This window comes from Pseudophryne corroboree, chromosome 3, assembly GCF_028390025.1.
Source record: "Pseudophryne corroboree isolate aPseCor3 chromosome 3, aPseCor3.hap2, whole genome shotgun sequence".
Taxonomy (NCBI): domain Eukaryota; kingdom Metazoa; phylum Chordata; class Amphibia; order Anura; family Myobatrachidae; genus Pseudophryne; species Pseudophryne corroboree.
The window spans coordinates 711,945,000-711,959,359 of record NC_086446.1 but is presented as its reverse complement, the minus strand read 5'-3'; the positions used below and the strand labels follow the sequence as shown (position 1 = coordinate 711,959,359).

The following is a 14,360-nucleotide window of genomic DNA, read 5'->3' as shown; positions in this document are numbered from 1 at the left end:
CGGCCCACTCAAATCTAACTCTCTCTGCACATGTTACATCTGCCCCACCTGCAGTGCAGCATGGTTTTGCCCATTAGTGTGCTTTTTTGGTTTGCCAACAAAAACAAGTGACCTTGTACAAGGTGTATTTGTTTATTTCTAAATACTGTATAATGAGGTATTGCAGGTCCAAGCTAATGGAAATGTGGCTTGCTGAGAATAGACCATATCCATGCCAGTACTGTAAATTAGTTGCACTTGCACAATCTCGATCTGCAACTTACTTAAAAAAAAAACAACAAATCGAAATGTATGCCTAATAATACCCAATGGAAGGATATGCCCAGTGGTGCAAGTAGAAAAAATGTCTTACAGGTACGGTGCGCGCGTCAAAAAATGGGTGTGGCCAAATGTCATATGGTGTGTGGCCAATGAAAATGTGGGCGTGATACACATATGGGGGAGGGGAGGATACACATATGACACCCACAGTGCCAGATACACGTTGCCCCACAGTGCCAGATACACGTTGCCCCAAAGTGCCAGATACACAAATTCCCCACAGTGCCAGATACACGAATGCCCCACAGTGCCAGATACACGAATGCCCCACAGTGCCAGATACACGAATGCCCCCCACAGTGCCAGATACACGAATGCCCCCCACAGTGCCAGATATACATTGCCCCCCACAGTGCCAGATATACATTGCCCCCCACAGTGCCAGATATACATTGCCCCCCACAGTGCCAGGTATACATTGCCCACAACAGTGCCAGATATACATTGCCCACAACAGTGCCAGGTATACATTGCCCCCCACAGTGCCAGGTATACATTGCCCCCCACAGTGCCAGGTATACATTGCCCCCCACAGTGCCAGGTATACATTGCCCCCCACAGTGCCAGATATACATTGCCCCCCACAGTGCTGCCTACCCCCCCTTCCCCAGCTCACCGCTGCTGCTGTTGTGTTGTCTCCCGTGTGTGAGGGGAGGAGAGCGCAGCCTGCGCCTCTCCTTCCCCTCAGTCTCCGGTGGGTGAGTTCAATATTCAGCGCCGATCCGTGAGCCAATCAAAGCTCCGCGAGCTCTGATTGGCTCACGGGCGGCGCTGATTTGAACAAAGACACTGAGGGCAGGAGAGGCGCAGGCTGCGCTCTCCTCCCCTCACATCATCGGTGGCAAGCGGCGGCCCGTCGGTGTCGGTACGGCGTACCCACGGCGAAATTCTTAAGGGTACGCCGTACCCACCCGTACCCGCATACTTGCACCGCTGGATATGCCTCATAGTTGGACATATGTCAGACATTAAATGGGGCCCTACATGACTCCCAGGATGCTCTACTACTTAAAACCAACAAAACTGGCAGTGCCACCTTGGGCTCTGGAATCATCTTACCCAGTTTAGAGGCTTTCAGGTTCCAGTAGAAGGTTTTGCTCTGATCAACACACAGGCAGCTGCTGTACTGACAGTCTGCACATGGTGTCTGCTCTAATTCCAAGGTAGGCTGCAGGGTGATCTGTACCTGTCAATATAAAAGATAGAAAGAAGTGACATGTGGTAGGTCTGATTGGCAAATGGAGTTACAGTAATTATTAGGGGGACGTGTACTAAGCAGTGATAACAGTGGAGAAGTGAGCCAGTGGAGAAGTTGCCCTTGGCAAACAATCAGCTACTCTGTATACTTTTATAGTATGCAAATTATAAATGTTACGTCAATGCTGATTGGTTGCCATGGGCAAGTTCTCCACTGGCTCACTGCTGCACTTTTATCACTGCTTAGTAAATGTCCCCCCTTAGTCACCAATCACTGACTAGCAAATGTTTTTAATTTTTAATAAATATTTTAAAAAATTGGAACTCTCAAATGTGGAAAAATATTTTCTAATGCATAACTGAAACCTTCATACAACACTAGCTGTTCTACCCGTTCTTTGCACTGTAGTTTCTAATTTTCACGGTTGCACAATGCACATATAAATGAGTGTTAATAATTTGGTAAATCTATAGAGGTGTAAATTTGAGACGTCTTAATGTAAGTAAATATTAATCCATGGTTCTTGGCGTTATCCGAGGAGCACCCATAGCAGATACTGTATTGTAAGAAGTGACAGGACCATTTTTGTGGTTTATTAAATTCTACACACTGGAGGTACAATCCAAATTTTGATCCAATTGTCCATGTGGGCGTTATCGTTCACGAAACGCAAGCCACGCATCGGTAATGAAATCATTATGTCAACCCACTTTTCATAAATTCAAGGTCACTCTGCGCTCATTGATACTTTCTCTCGGGTTTTGAAATGAGTGAAGTCACATGTGTATATATATATATATATATATATATATATATATATATATATATAAAAATGTATTTAATATGCAAATCACTTTAAACAGTGCACAGATATAATCAAGGTACCTTATAAATAATTACTTCTATCCCTATGTATACAATAAAAGTTTCAATATTTAGTAATCTTTTTAAAGAAAAAACCCTGTTTAGGTATATTCACAAAGAAACCGGTAGGCAATTGCCTATATATAATAGCAAGCTCACCATCCAATTGTATTTAGTAGGTGAGTCCGGCTGTGGACATCCGTGCTGGAGTAGAAGGATGCAGCTAGGAGGTGCCGGACGTCTCCGTCCTGCAAGATGAACGTGCCGCTGCAGTGTCCAGTTAGCGCTGTAGAAAAGGCTGGCGTCTGCCGCTCAATGTAGTGCCTCTGTAATGGAGTCCACAGCTGCTGGTGGCAATGTCACCGGTGTCCCCTAATGCGTTTCGCTCGTTTTTTGGCACTACTCTCCTGTTTTTTTAATAGGAGTGTATATATACTTATTGTGCTTACACAGGCACAATTGACACTCTGCAGCTGTTTAAAAATCACCCACTTTGGGTCACTAGATCATTAAAAGGCAATTTAATTATTAATAGTGCCAGGAGACATTTTTGGAGAGGATCATTTAACCCACTTTTCATACCCTTAAGGGAGGTTTATTAAAATTCTAATTACCTAGTTTTCCTATTTCCACCTGAAGAATACCTATGTTACATTTCAGATTCCCAACATATCGGGAAGTAAGAGAATTAGGGGGTAATTCAGGCGCGTCGAACGGCTACAAAGCGGATCACCGCTCAGCGATGGGTTTGTGCGAAGAATCCATTTGCACCGGCGATCGCAAGCAGATTGACAGGAAGAGGGCGTTTGTGGGTGTCAACTGACCATTTTCTGAGAGTGTTTGTAAAAACGCAGGTGTTTCCAAGCGTTTGCAGGGCGGGTGTCTGGCGTCAGTTTCGGTTCTGGACAGGCTAAAGTGATTACAGCGGCTGAGTAAGTCCTGGGCTACTCAGAAACTGCACAAGATCTTTTTGTACCGCTCGGCTGCACATGCGATCGCACACTTGCACAACTAAAATATACTCCCCGGTGGGAGGTGACTATGCGAACGCAGGACTGCAAAGAACAGCTAGCAAGCGATCAGGTCTGAATTACCCCCTAAGTGATAAGTTAGTGAGTGAGGGCTTTCGCATTTATATATATAGACTAAGTTTATCTTAAATAAAGTTTCTGGGTATACTGGCCACCTAACAGAGAGAGAAAAGTACGCCATGAAAAGAATGGAGAAGTGAGCCAGTGGAGAAGTTGCACATTGTAACCAGTAACCAATCAGCTGCTATATATAATTTTATAGAATGTACTTGATAAATGTTACCTCAAAGCTGATTGGTTGCCAAGGGCAACTTCTCCACTGCCTTACTTCTCCACTCTTTTCACTGCTTCATGATTAGACCCAACTGTATACCAAATGCCATGAATACATTTTGTTTGAATGGGATATGTTAGGCACAATCACTTTCTTTACCTTTATGCATTGCTTTAGGTAGTTAAAGACAGAGGCTTTGAGGGTGAATGACTCTCCTCGTACCACAGAGTATGGGAGGGTGAGATCTACAAAGAAAGGCTGGAAAACTCGTAGTGATGAAGGAGGAGAGAGTCCAAATCCACTGGGGCCCATACATACAGCTCCTGCATTCCAGTCTGTGATGGTATCTGGGGCCTTGTGGTTGATCTCAGCACTGCCAGAGTCTCTGGATAAGACAAACAAAAGGTGATTATGAAAGTAAAATATGTGATTCTTCAGTGCATTTCCCTTTCTCCTATACTTTGTAATGTCATGCTCCAATTTGCAAGCCTGTATTTTACTGTATGAATAAGTGCAAGATTTGTTAGTATGGACTTTGTGACATCAAGTTTGGATCCCTTTGACTGGTGTGACCAGCACATACATTTCTGAATGCTCAGTAGCCACAGTAATGCCCCTCACTATGCACCCAAAACACAATAATGAAGCATCACGTGAGTGGAAACTTAAGCTCTCTCTTACAAGAAATGAAGACTCTGATGACCTCTGTGGGAGAGGTACTGTATGGATGACAACCTCCCTGGATTATAGGTTCACAGTGTTACTTGGCTCCTGTAATGCAGTGATGTTGAGCAAGGGACCACTTTTCCATGTGCTAAAAGCACCTGATGAACCAGCAGCCTGATCAGTTTGCAGCTTAGAGGGCCGAGACTTGAAAGGAGCCACTGAGCACTACAAGTAAGGGTGTCTTTGCAATAGGCATCCTTATGCTATTTTATGCTGGCAGTGGGTGGCTATGGATTTTGTAAGTCGCTACCGTACCACTTAACATTTGCCTGATCCAGTAATTCAGCCACTCCAGTAACTAGTACAGCAAGCCATCCCCTCCCTTTCCTGTCCCCTCACCTCCCAGCTAGAGAAGCTCCATTCTTAGAGGAGGCAAGGAACTTTTGACCAAAGAAAGCAGTTCCAGTTAGATAGTGGTATTTATATATATATTGTATATGTATATATATATATATATATATACACACATACATACATACATACATACATACATACATACATACGGGAATCCTTAAGCAGGCCATGGCTAACATAATGAAAATTTTCATAATGGATGGAAAAGATCAAATGCACAATCAGGGTGTAGGTGGAGGCACAGAGGCACAGAAGTGTCTCAAAACGACCTTGTGAGAATGGAGATGGCTGATAGCCGTGAGAGGACAATTGTTCTGCTTTTATATTTAATCACAAGCAGAGTACACAGTAGGCAAATGTATTGATTAGTAAGTGGTGCCTGGATATAGTAGAGAGCACATCCAATTCAGGACATTATTCTGTTGTATACAGTATATTTACTAAGGGTCCTACTTATTAAATTAATACAATCAGCCGAATATTACTGTTCCCATAGTACTTTGGGGTAACAGCAGTCTGGCCAAATTTATCAAGCTTCAAAAAGCTTATCTTGTCTCTGATAGCTTTGTATGAGAAGAGCTATCAGAGAGCGTAGGGGGGTCCCTTCAGGTTCCTGACTTCTTCCTATTCTGTGTGGGCACAGTGAAGACAACCAGGACAGAAAGGGCAACTGGATCTTACAGCCAGAGACGAGAGAATACATGTGCTATCTGCTAGGAAAACTGTTTGTCCTTGTATAAGTAAAATGCTCAATAGTCACATTACATTGTCTTGTTTTATCACCGAATAGTGGCAGTAGCGATGTTCGTTACAAGCAAAACGGAAGAGAGTTCTCAATAGACCCTTAAATGTTGTAAGGAATAAATCCAATATTTAGGTTCTAGCCTTTACAAGTCTTGTGTCTGGTGCCTTTATGGAGTCCATGCCTGAAATAAGGCTACTCTTGAAATGACAAACCCAGTCTATATAGTACAGTACATGTAAATCTCTATGCTAGTGTATCAAGGTTTAATTACAAGGGCAGCACTGTTATTAAGCTGGAGGAAGAGAGCTGCAGATGCACACTCTTAGCACTAAGAACACTGATAGTAAAAATAATTTAAATAAACCCTCACAATTAATATGGAGCATAATTGAAGTTCTTAGCACACATTTGCGCAAATATGCAGGCCTATTTACCGCTGCCAAATTTATAGAATGTGATAGTTAGTATTAGGAATGTTAGGGACCCATGTGATGAAGTCACCTGGCCACGGTACATAGGCCCGCATATTTGCGCAAATGTGTGCTAAGAACTTCAATTATACTTCATATTAATTGTGAGGGTTTATTTAAATTATTTTTACTATCAGTGTTCTTAGTGCTAAGGGTGTGCATCTGCATCTCTCTTCCTCCAGCATGGTATTAGAAGCCTCAGCATGATAGCACCTCTTGATATCTTTAGTAATAGGATGTGCAATCCAGGTCCCCCCCCTTTTTCAGCACTGTTATTAAACCTGATGTGGATCATTAGAGATAAGTAAGGTCAAAGTAAAGGGGGGTACACACGGAGAGATCCGTGCTTAAAATCTAAGCAATCTTGCTAGATTGCTTAGATTTTAAGCACGGATCTGCCGTGTGTATGCCCCCCAGCGATAGCGATGCGCGGCCCCGCACATCGCTATCGCCGATGCTAGATTGAGCTGCATGCAGGCTCAATCTAGCGGGTCGCTCACTTCACCGTTGTGTGAAGTGAGCGGCTCCCCGTCGGCTTTCCCCCTCGCTCAGCACATCGCGCTGTGCTGAGCGGGGTGAGAGATGTGTGCTGAGCGGTCTGTGTTAAGATCGCTCAGCACACATCTCTCCCGTGAGTACCCCCCTTAAGAGTAACCCTGCGATAGTGTGTTAGTGGTGAGTGTGAACATCTACTTATGATGCACCAATGCTGGAACCACTATGGGTTTAATTCACCATTGCACATAGACAATAGATTCAAAGGTAAGTACGGTAAATCATTGAATAGGTGCCATACAATGAGAGAGGAAGAAATAGGTGCAGTCATTGACCGTAAGTAACAAAGGCACACACAGTCTAGTGTGACAGCTCTTTGTAGTCTTGGCCATGAACTGCCTGTAGCATTAGAGAGGCAGCATGCAGCCATTTACATTGTACCTTACTGCCCCCTTTTATACTTCATTTGCAAACTCCGCTTTCGTTCAGGCTGGTAAGCAGGGTTTAAGGTGCGGGGGGGGGGGGGGGGGGTTGGGATGGAATCGGGTTCCGGCAGATATAATGGTAGGTGGAACTCTAGTCCCACCCCCTCCATGGCTCTACAGAGTAGTTCAAACAGAAAAGCTTGCCATGCCACCCATGTCAAAATATGATGTGGGTGGCACTAGTGTCATAGATGAGCAGTAGCCACCTCCCCTTTCCTCAGGTCCTGGCAGCTCCATGGTGGTCCACCTGTGGCCCGCCCCTCCTGGTGCTCACACACACTGTTTATGCTGAAGATAAGGTGAGAGGGGGATGAAGGGACACAGAGAGGTGGGAAAGCTGCTGGAGGGACACAGGGCAGGGAGCTGTTGGAGGGACATGGGTGGTGAGCTGCTGGAGTGACAGGCAGAAATGTGTATAAGGGGCACTACTTTTGTGGGAATTATGTGTATAAGAGGTACTACTGCAGGCATTATGTGTATAAGCAGCACTTCTGTGGGCATTATGTGCATAAGCAGTACTACTGTGGGCATTATGTGTAAGGAGCACTACTATTGTGGGCATTATGTGTAAGGGGCACTACTACTGTGGGCATTGTGTATAAGGGACCCTACTGAGTGACATTAGTGAATAAGGGCCACTACTGTGTGGCATAATGTGAATAAGGGGCACTACTGTGTGGCATAATGTGAATAAGGGGCACTACTGTGTGGTGTAATATATAGCAGGGACCCTATGTTCAGTATAATGTGAATAACATTGTTCTACTGTGTGGCATAATATGAAGTGGGGGTACTATTGTGTGACCATCCCCCTTCCTGTGAGACCACACCCTATATTTGTAACTTGGGGGGTGCCAAAACACTAGCACTGGTCCTGGCTCTGACTAATTGGTAAGTGGTTAGGGAAATGAGTTCCACCACCTCTCCTGGACAACTTTAAGCCCTGCTGGTAAGTAAAAAAGGGAGATCACTAAGAGAAGACAAATACCTTTGGGCGCCAAAGATATGTACTTTTTAGACACTGACTCACCCAAGAGGAAAGAGTTCCCAAATCCACGTCTCAGGAAAATATGTTCGAACTTTCTGCTCTTCCTTTTCCCTATCCTCTGTCTCTGAAAGGAGTACAGGCATTGGTGCATCTGGGGCACTCTCTCCCATCCTATCTAACAAGAAAAAAAGATACATTATTTTATCTTGTCTTAGTTATGGTTGGCAGTAATTTCCGAATTAGTTGCAAGGGATCAAATAATAATCTTACTCAAAATTTCAGATCCTCCAGGTCCTGGAGCTCCTGGAAATCCAGCGAAACTATACATTATAATCTCATCAAAGCACTTTTTAGGCTTCTTAATTTTATCACTTGTTACTATTTTTAATCTCATGCCCTGTAAGGAAAAACAAAGGGAGAACTTTGTAAACAACCTTCAGTGAAATTAAAAGGAACATTTCACAATGGCGTGTTGACACTAACTGAACTATGCTTTTATCTATAATGCACTGGTGTCAAGAAAGGCAGAAGCCACTTGTGTCGCATAAACTGTTTGTGTCTACTTAATTTATCTAGTCCTCAGTATCCCATATACTGTAGTCTCAGTGGCCACTTTATTAGGTAGACCAGTAAGTGTGTGGGTTATTTGATCTACACTAAAAAGGTCTACAGTCAATAGGTCTACCACTAATGGTAGACATGCATTAGATCAACAGGGTCAAAAGGTTGACAGGGTCAAAAGGTCAACATAGAATAGATAGACAGTAGTAAAGGTCAATAGGGTCAAAAGGTCGACATGGAAATGGCCGACACAAAAAGGGTAGACATACATTTTTGGGAGTGTTTTGCCACTTTTTCTGCCACAAACAAGCCCCATTAGTGTACTGCTTTGCTTGCCATGCTTCAGACAAGATTACTATTCCCAATCGTAGTCCACGTGGATGGTAAAGTATGAAAAAGTTTAAAAATATGCAAAAACATCCCAAAAAACTTGTTTCTACCTTATGTGTGTAGACCATTGTCATGTCTACCTTTTGACCATGTCAACCTTTTGACCCGGTTGACATTTTGACCCTGTCGACCTAATGCATTTCTACCATTAGCGGTAGACCTATTGACTGTAGACCTTTTTAGCGTAGATCTATGGACCAAATACTAACCTGTACACCTGCTCCTTAATGCAAATATTCAGGGTTTATAGAGAATGGTGCATAACACTAAAAAAAAAAAATCCAGAGTGTCAGTTATGTGGGTACAAATCCTCTGTTAATGATAAAGGTCAGAGCAGAGTGGCCAGACTGATTCAAGCTGAAAGAAAGACAATAGTGACTGAAATAACCATGGACCTCATTCAGGTCTGGTTGGATGTGTGCCCTGATGCACAAAGGAGGTCATTCCGAGTTGTTCGCTCGCAAGGCGATTTTAGCAGTATTGCACACGCTAAGCCGCCACCTACTGGGAGTGAATCTTAGCTTGTTAAAATTGCGAACGATGTATTCGCAATATTGCGATTACAAACTTCTTAGCAGTTTCAGAGTAGCTTCAGACTTACTCGGCATCTGCGATCAGTTCAGTCAGTTTCGTTCCTGGTTTGACGTCACAAACACACCCAGCGTTCGCCCAGACACTCCTCCGTTTCTCCAGCCACTCCCGCGTTTTTTCCGGAAACGGTAGCGTTTTTTCCCACACGCCCTTAAAACGGCCTGTTTCCGCCCAGTAACACCCATTTCCTGTCAATCACATTACCGATCGCCTGAGCGAAGAAAAAGCTGTGAGTAAAAATCCTAACTTCATAGCAAATTTACTTGGCGCAGTCGCAGTGCGGACATTGCGCATGCGCACTAAGCGGAAAATCGCTGCGATGCGATGAAATTTACCGAGCGAACAACTCGGAATGAGGGCCAAAGTATGGTAGTTTGCACATATGCAGGACACACTCTGCGTGGGCACGGACCGGTCCTGCAACATAGGTTTGGGGGAGGGGGTGGCGGTGGCCACCGTTTGTGAAATGGAGGTGTGTTACTGCCATTTAGTGGGAGGGAAGAGGCCAGTGATCTCCATTGTTGCACAGAGACTTCCTGGCCTCTGCAATTGGCCGCTTGCATATCCCCAAGGGTGTCACAGGCCACCCGATGGTTGGTCAGTGATCCGATGCCTGCATCCTAGAATGCAGATCGGATCACTACTGCAACAGGGGGTGCAGGAGCAATAGCCACTCTAAACACATCTGCATGACCTCCTATGAGTTACAGTACAAGGTGCAGGAGCAATAGCCACTCTGAACACATCTGCATGACCTCCTATGAGTTACAGTACAAGGTGCAGGAGCAATAGCCACTCTGAAGACATCTGCATGACCTCCTATGAGTTACAAGGTGCAGGAGCAATAGCCACTCTGAACACATCTGCACGACCTCTTATGAGTTACAATAATGGTATATCTGAATTCACAGCGGTTTGCACTATGAAGTAAACTGGCTAACCCAGAATTTAAGCATCATAATTGATTATTAAAATACATTAAAATACAGCTGATAATTTATAACTAGAAATGGGGATGATGGTCAGTAATACAGACAGGCAAATCATTGTGGGACGTTTGGAAACTTGGACAAATTTTACAGAATTGTAGTAAGAAAATTAATTTGTAAGTAGGTGCTACTGCAGTAAATAATTTGCAGCAAATAATTAATGCCCACTGCTATATAACAATATAAAGAATCCATTTAAAAACAGTTATGTTTATCTATTGCTCATTTCCTATGTTGTTCGGATAAGCCATAAGAGAGCGCTATTTTAAGAGCTATCAGAAATAATTTATGCAATGAAAGGATTCTTTCCAACGTGGAAAAAACTTTAAGGCGTGTCCAAAAACCTACGTGCATGTCTATATGTGTTATTGTCATGCACATTTCTTGATAAATTGTACCCTCCATCTCCCACCTCTCTTGTTTTGGGGTGTGGCATGACTTGCCAGCAGCCGGGTTCCCGGCGCCCAGCATAGCAGCGCCGGGATCCTGACCGCCAGAATGCTGGCAGCGGGGCGAGCGCAAATGAGCCACGCTATTTTTTCTCCCTCCATTGGAGTCGTGGACCCCAAGAAGGAGAATAGGTGTCGGTATGCCGGGTGTCGGGATTCCAGAGACTTTGGGGCTGATAGTGTAGGTAGTGTACACGTCTGCATGGCCACTGGACATACATCTGCATCTTCTCAAAATGAGCCCTTCATTATTTTCAGCCCAAGCCAATGTAGCACTTAATCCAGCCCTGGGCAGTGGCATCAGTTTGCGCTGCTCCCGTCTGCCAGAAGAATTATTTAAAAACAGCAGAGAAGGAAATCTGCATTACCCATACAGTCCACTGCAGTTCTGTTAATAGTTTTGTCACCTCACTTCATTAAAGACAAGTGAAGCTCTCCCTACCGTATATGCTTTGGACAAAACCTCGATGAGATGTGGAGCAGGTCAGGATGTTGAGAGTGCAGCCATTTGAGCTGCTGTGACATCAGAGGTTCTGCATCTAGATATGAATTAACCAATCCACAGAGCAGTGTGTTTCTGCAAGCTCTCAGAGACTCTGGTAGAGAAGCATCTCAGTGCTAATATTGCAATCTGCTCATCAAAAAGGCAATAAGACCTAACATAGGGATACAAGGGCTCAGTAAGTGGATTATTGTTATTGTTGTAACCTTTTATGGCCCAAATACTCAGGGATCATAAAATGAAGGGTGGAGAAGGTACTAATTACCCAGGCCTGTTGTCCCCCTTTGCAGCGCTATTGTGGGGGACAAATTCTCACCTTTGTAGCATGTGGCATAGTATTTTTTTATTATTATTTTTGTTGTCTCCCACCAGTACCCAGATCCGAGTCAGTTCTTGGTGGCCCTGTGAATAAGATTAACTACACAGTCATCTTCCGATGGCTTTTTCCACCATGTATGGTAAAGATCCTTCTACTATTAAGAGGAGTATTATTGGGGATGATGGATATTTTCATATTAAGACTAATAAATGACTTTAGGACACTGCAAAATTTGCATGCCATGTGTCCAAATCAATAATTTCTGACTTAAATCAAGTTTCGTTAAATGTTGAGGTTCGTCTAACAAATGCAGTTGATGTTATTTTTTACACTGTAGAGCCCAATATGGTGTGTATTCACATTAGAACTTCAACTTTTTTGGCATTATAGTTTTTATTTAGAATTTACACATGTACTGTACCTGAAATAAGCTGTAGACATCATGATCATCTTCACCAAAATAGGGGTTTATGATGCGTCTAGTTGTTCTTCTTGGGGAACCACCAGGAAATACAGGTCGTGGCAGTAAAGGTGGAAATATAGGTCGTCGAAAACATCTACGTCCTGGTTCTTCAATACGATAGTCATACCCTTGACTAAGCCGGAGGGGGAACAGATCATAAACCTTTCAAAAACAGGACGCAAGCAACAAAAACAGTTGAGAAACTGGCCAAACAATGAAAGAAAAATACCAAAAAGATATTAAAGATCAAATAGTAAAATATAGTTATACTTCTTTATAAAAATGAGACAAACAATATTGTAAATATTCTTAATAATACTAGTAATTCTGAAATATACACGGTCCAGTCACATTATTATGACCATCAGCTCAGAGCCAGAGTAAGCGCTGTGTGCAGCACAGATAGCAGCTAGATGGGCTGGTAGTGACTCAATCAGGTGCTGGTAGGTTGGCACAGGTACATTCTGACGGTGAGTTGCTCCACTGTAGCGTGTCGGTTGGCACTCATGCACCTTCATAGCTGACGTTCACCTCTCACATCAATGACACGTGGTGCTCCACAGTTTACACATTGGTTATTCACAATGGTGCCATTTGTCCAGTCTCGATACACCACAGCAACACGCGAACAGTTCACAAACTGCGCTATTTCAGATGTACTGCCATCCTTGGCCGAAAGCCGATAATCATCGCTTTCTGCAACTCTGATAAATCTCCCCTTTTACCCATGACAGCAACTAGTGATGTGTGCAGATGGTCTATTGCACACATCATATACCCACCAAACCAGCGCACGATATGTGATGTACAGTACTTCATGGGCTACGCGCTGCCGACATTAAACATAGGAGGTGATCATAATAATGTGACTTGACGTGTAGCAGTGAAATGAGGTTCAGATACTGTAATTACAAATTGTGTTAGTAAAACAGCATTGTATATGATAAACCAGATGTTCTCAAACACTGTCCTCAAGGCAACCCAATGGTCCAGGTTATAAGTACAGTATATCCATGGCTCAGCACAGATGGTTAAATCTGATCGACCGAGGTACTGTCACCTGTGGCCAAGTATGGATATACTTAAAACCTGGACTGTTGGGTAGCCTCAAGGACCGCGTTTGAGAACCTCTGTGATAAACAATACTAGCAATTATGAAATTTATAACTAATGTTGCCCTCTGCGTGGTTTAAGAACACACCTTAAATTAGTAATTTGGCATGTCACATGCTCTTTGTATAACACCTTCGTAGTTTTACAGGGAAATAAGAGGTCATTGTAAAAGACCAAGCTAAAAAGATAAATCCAGTGAATAAACATTTCTGCACTGGACCTGGATCAGTACTGCAAATGTATAGTTGCCAAATTGTACATAGAGCTTTATTTTGAAATACTGTAAAGTTATTTCAAAGTGACAACAAATTACAATATCTTTCACATGATTTGCATAGAGTACTTCATCTGGTTATTCAAAGGTGTAGAGAAGGTTGGAGAATACTACAGTATTTGATCTTGGTTTAGATGCATAAGGAGAGAGATTCCATGATTCCTGATAGTCTGAATGGGCGTAATTAATTTTAACTGACCTACAGTATTCAGATTTAGTGTCTTTTTTTCGGGGGGGGGGGGGTACTTGTATTTTGTATATATACAGTACCGTTCAAAAGTTTGGGGGTCACCCAGATAATTTCCTTATTTTTGAAAGAAAAGCACTGTTGTTTTCAATGAAGATAACATTAACTTAATTAGAAATATACTCTATACATTGTTAATATGATAAATGACTATACTAGCTGCAAACATCTGTTTTTTAAAGGAATATCTACATATGTGTATGGAGGCCCATTTCCAGCAACCATCACATGTCCTTAAGAAAGACTATAGGGAAATAGGCAAGAAACTTAAGGCAAGGACATCTAAGGTAATATTCTCCGAATTATTACCCGTGCCACGCGCTAGCCCAGGGAGACAGAGGGAGATTAGGGAGGTAAATGTGTGGCTTAGGGATTGGTGCAGGAAAGAGGGGTTTGTGTTCCTAGAACACTGGGCGGACTTCTCAGTCAGGCGCCATCTTTTTTGTCGTGATGGATTGCACCTGAATGAGGAGGGGGCAGCGGTGCTGGGGGGGGGGGGGGGGTGGTTAGA

General features: G+C 43.3%; 1 protein-coding gene across 1 annotated transcript in view; it reads right to left on the bottom strand.

Moving 5' to 3' along the window:
- The window catches only part of LOC135056672 (alpha-2-macroglobulin-like), a 258,698-nt gene that overhangs the window by 90,688 nt on the left and 153,650 nt on the right, over positions 1-14,360 (bottom strand). Inside the window, exons 16-20 of the mRNA XM_063962122.1 lie at positions 12,174-12,377; positions 8,222-8,348; positions 7,994-8,126; positions 3,848-4,073; positions 1,381-1,507 (exon numbers count right to left, since the gene is read on the bottom strand). Of these exons, the coding sequence (XP_063818192.1) occupies positions 1,381-1,507; positions 3,848-4,073; positions 7,994-8,126; positions 8,222-8,348; positions 12,174-12,377 (817 nt within the window). The remainder of the gene's footprint in view (positions 1-1,380; positions 1,508-3,847; positions 4,074-7,993; positions 8,127-8,221; positions 8,349-12,173; positions 12,378-14,360) is intronic.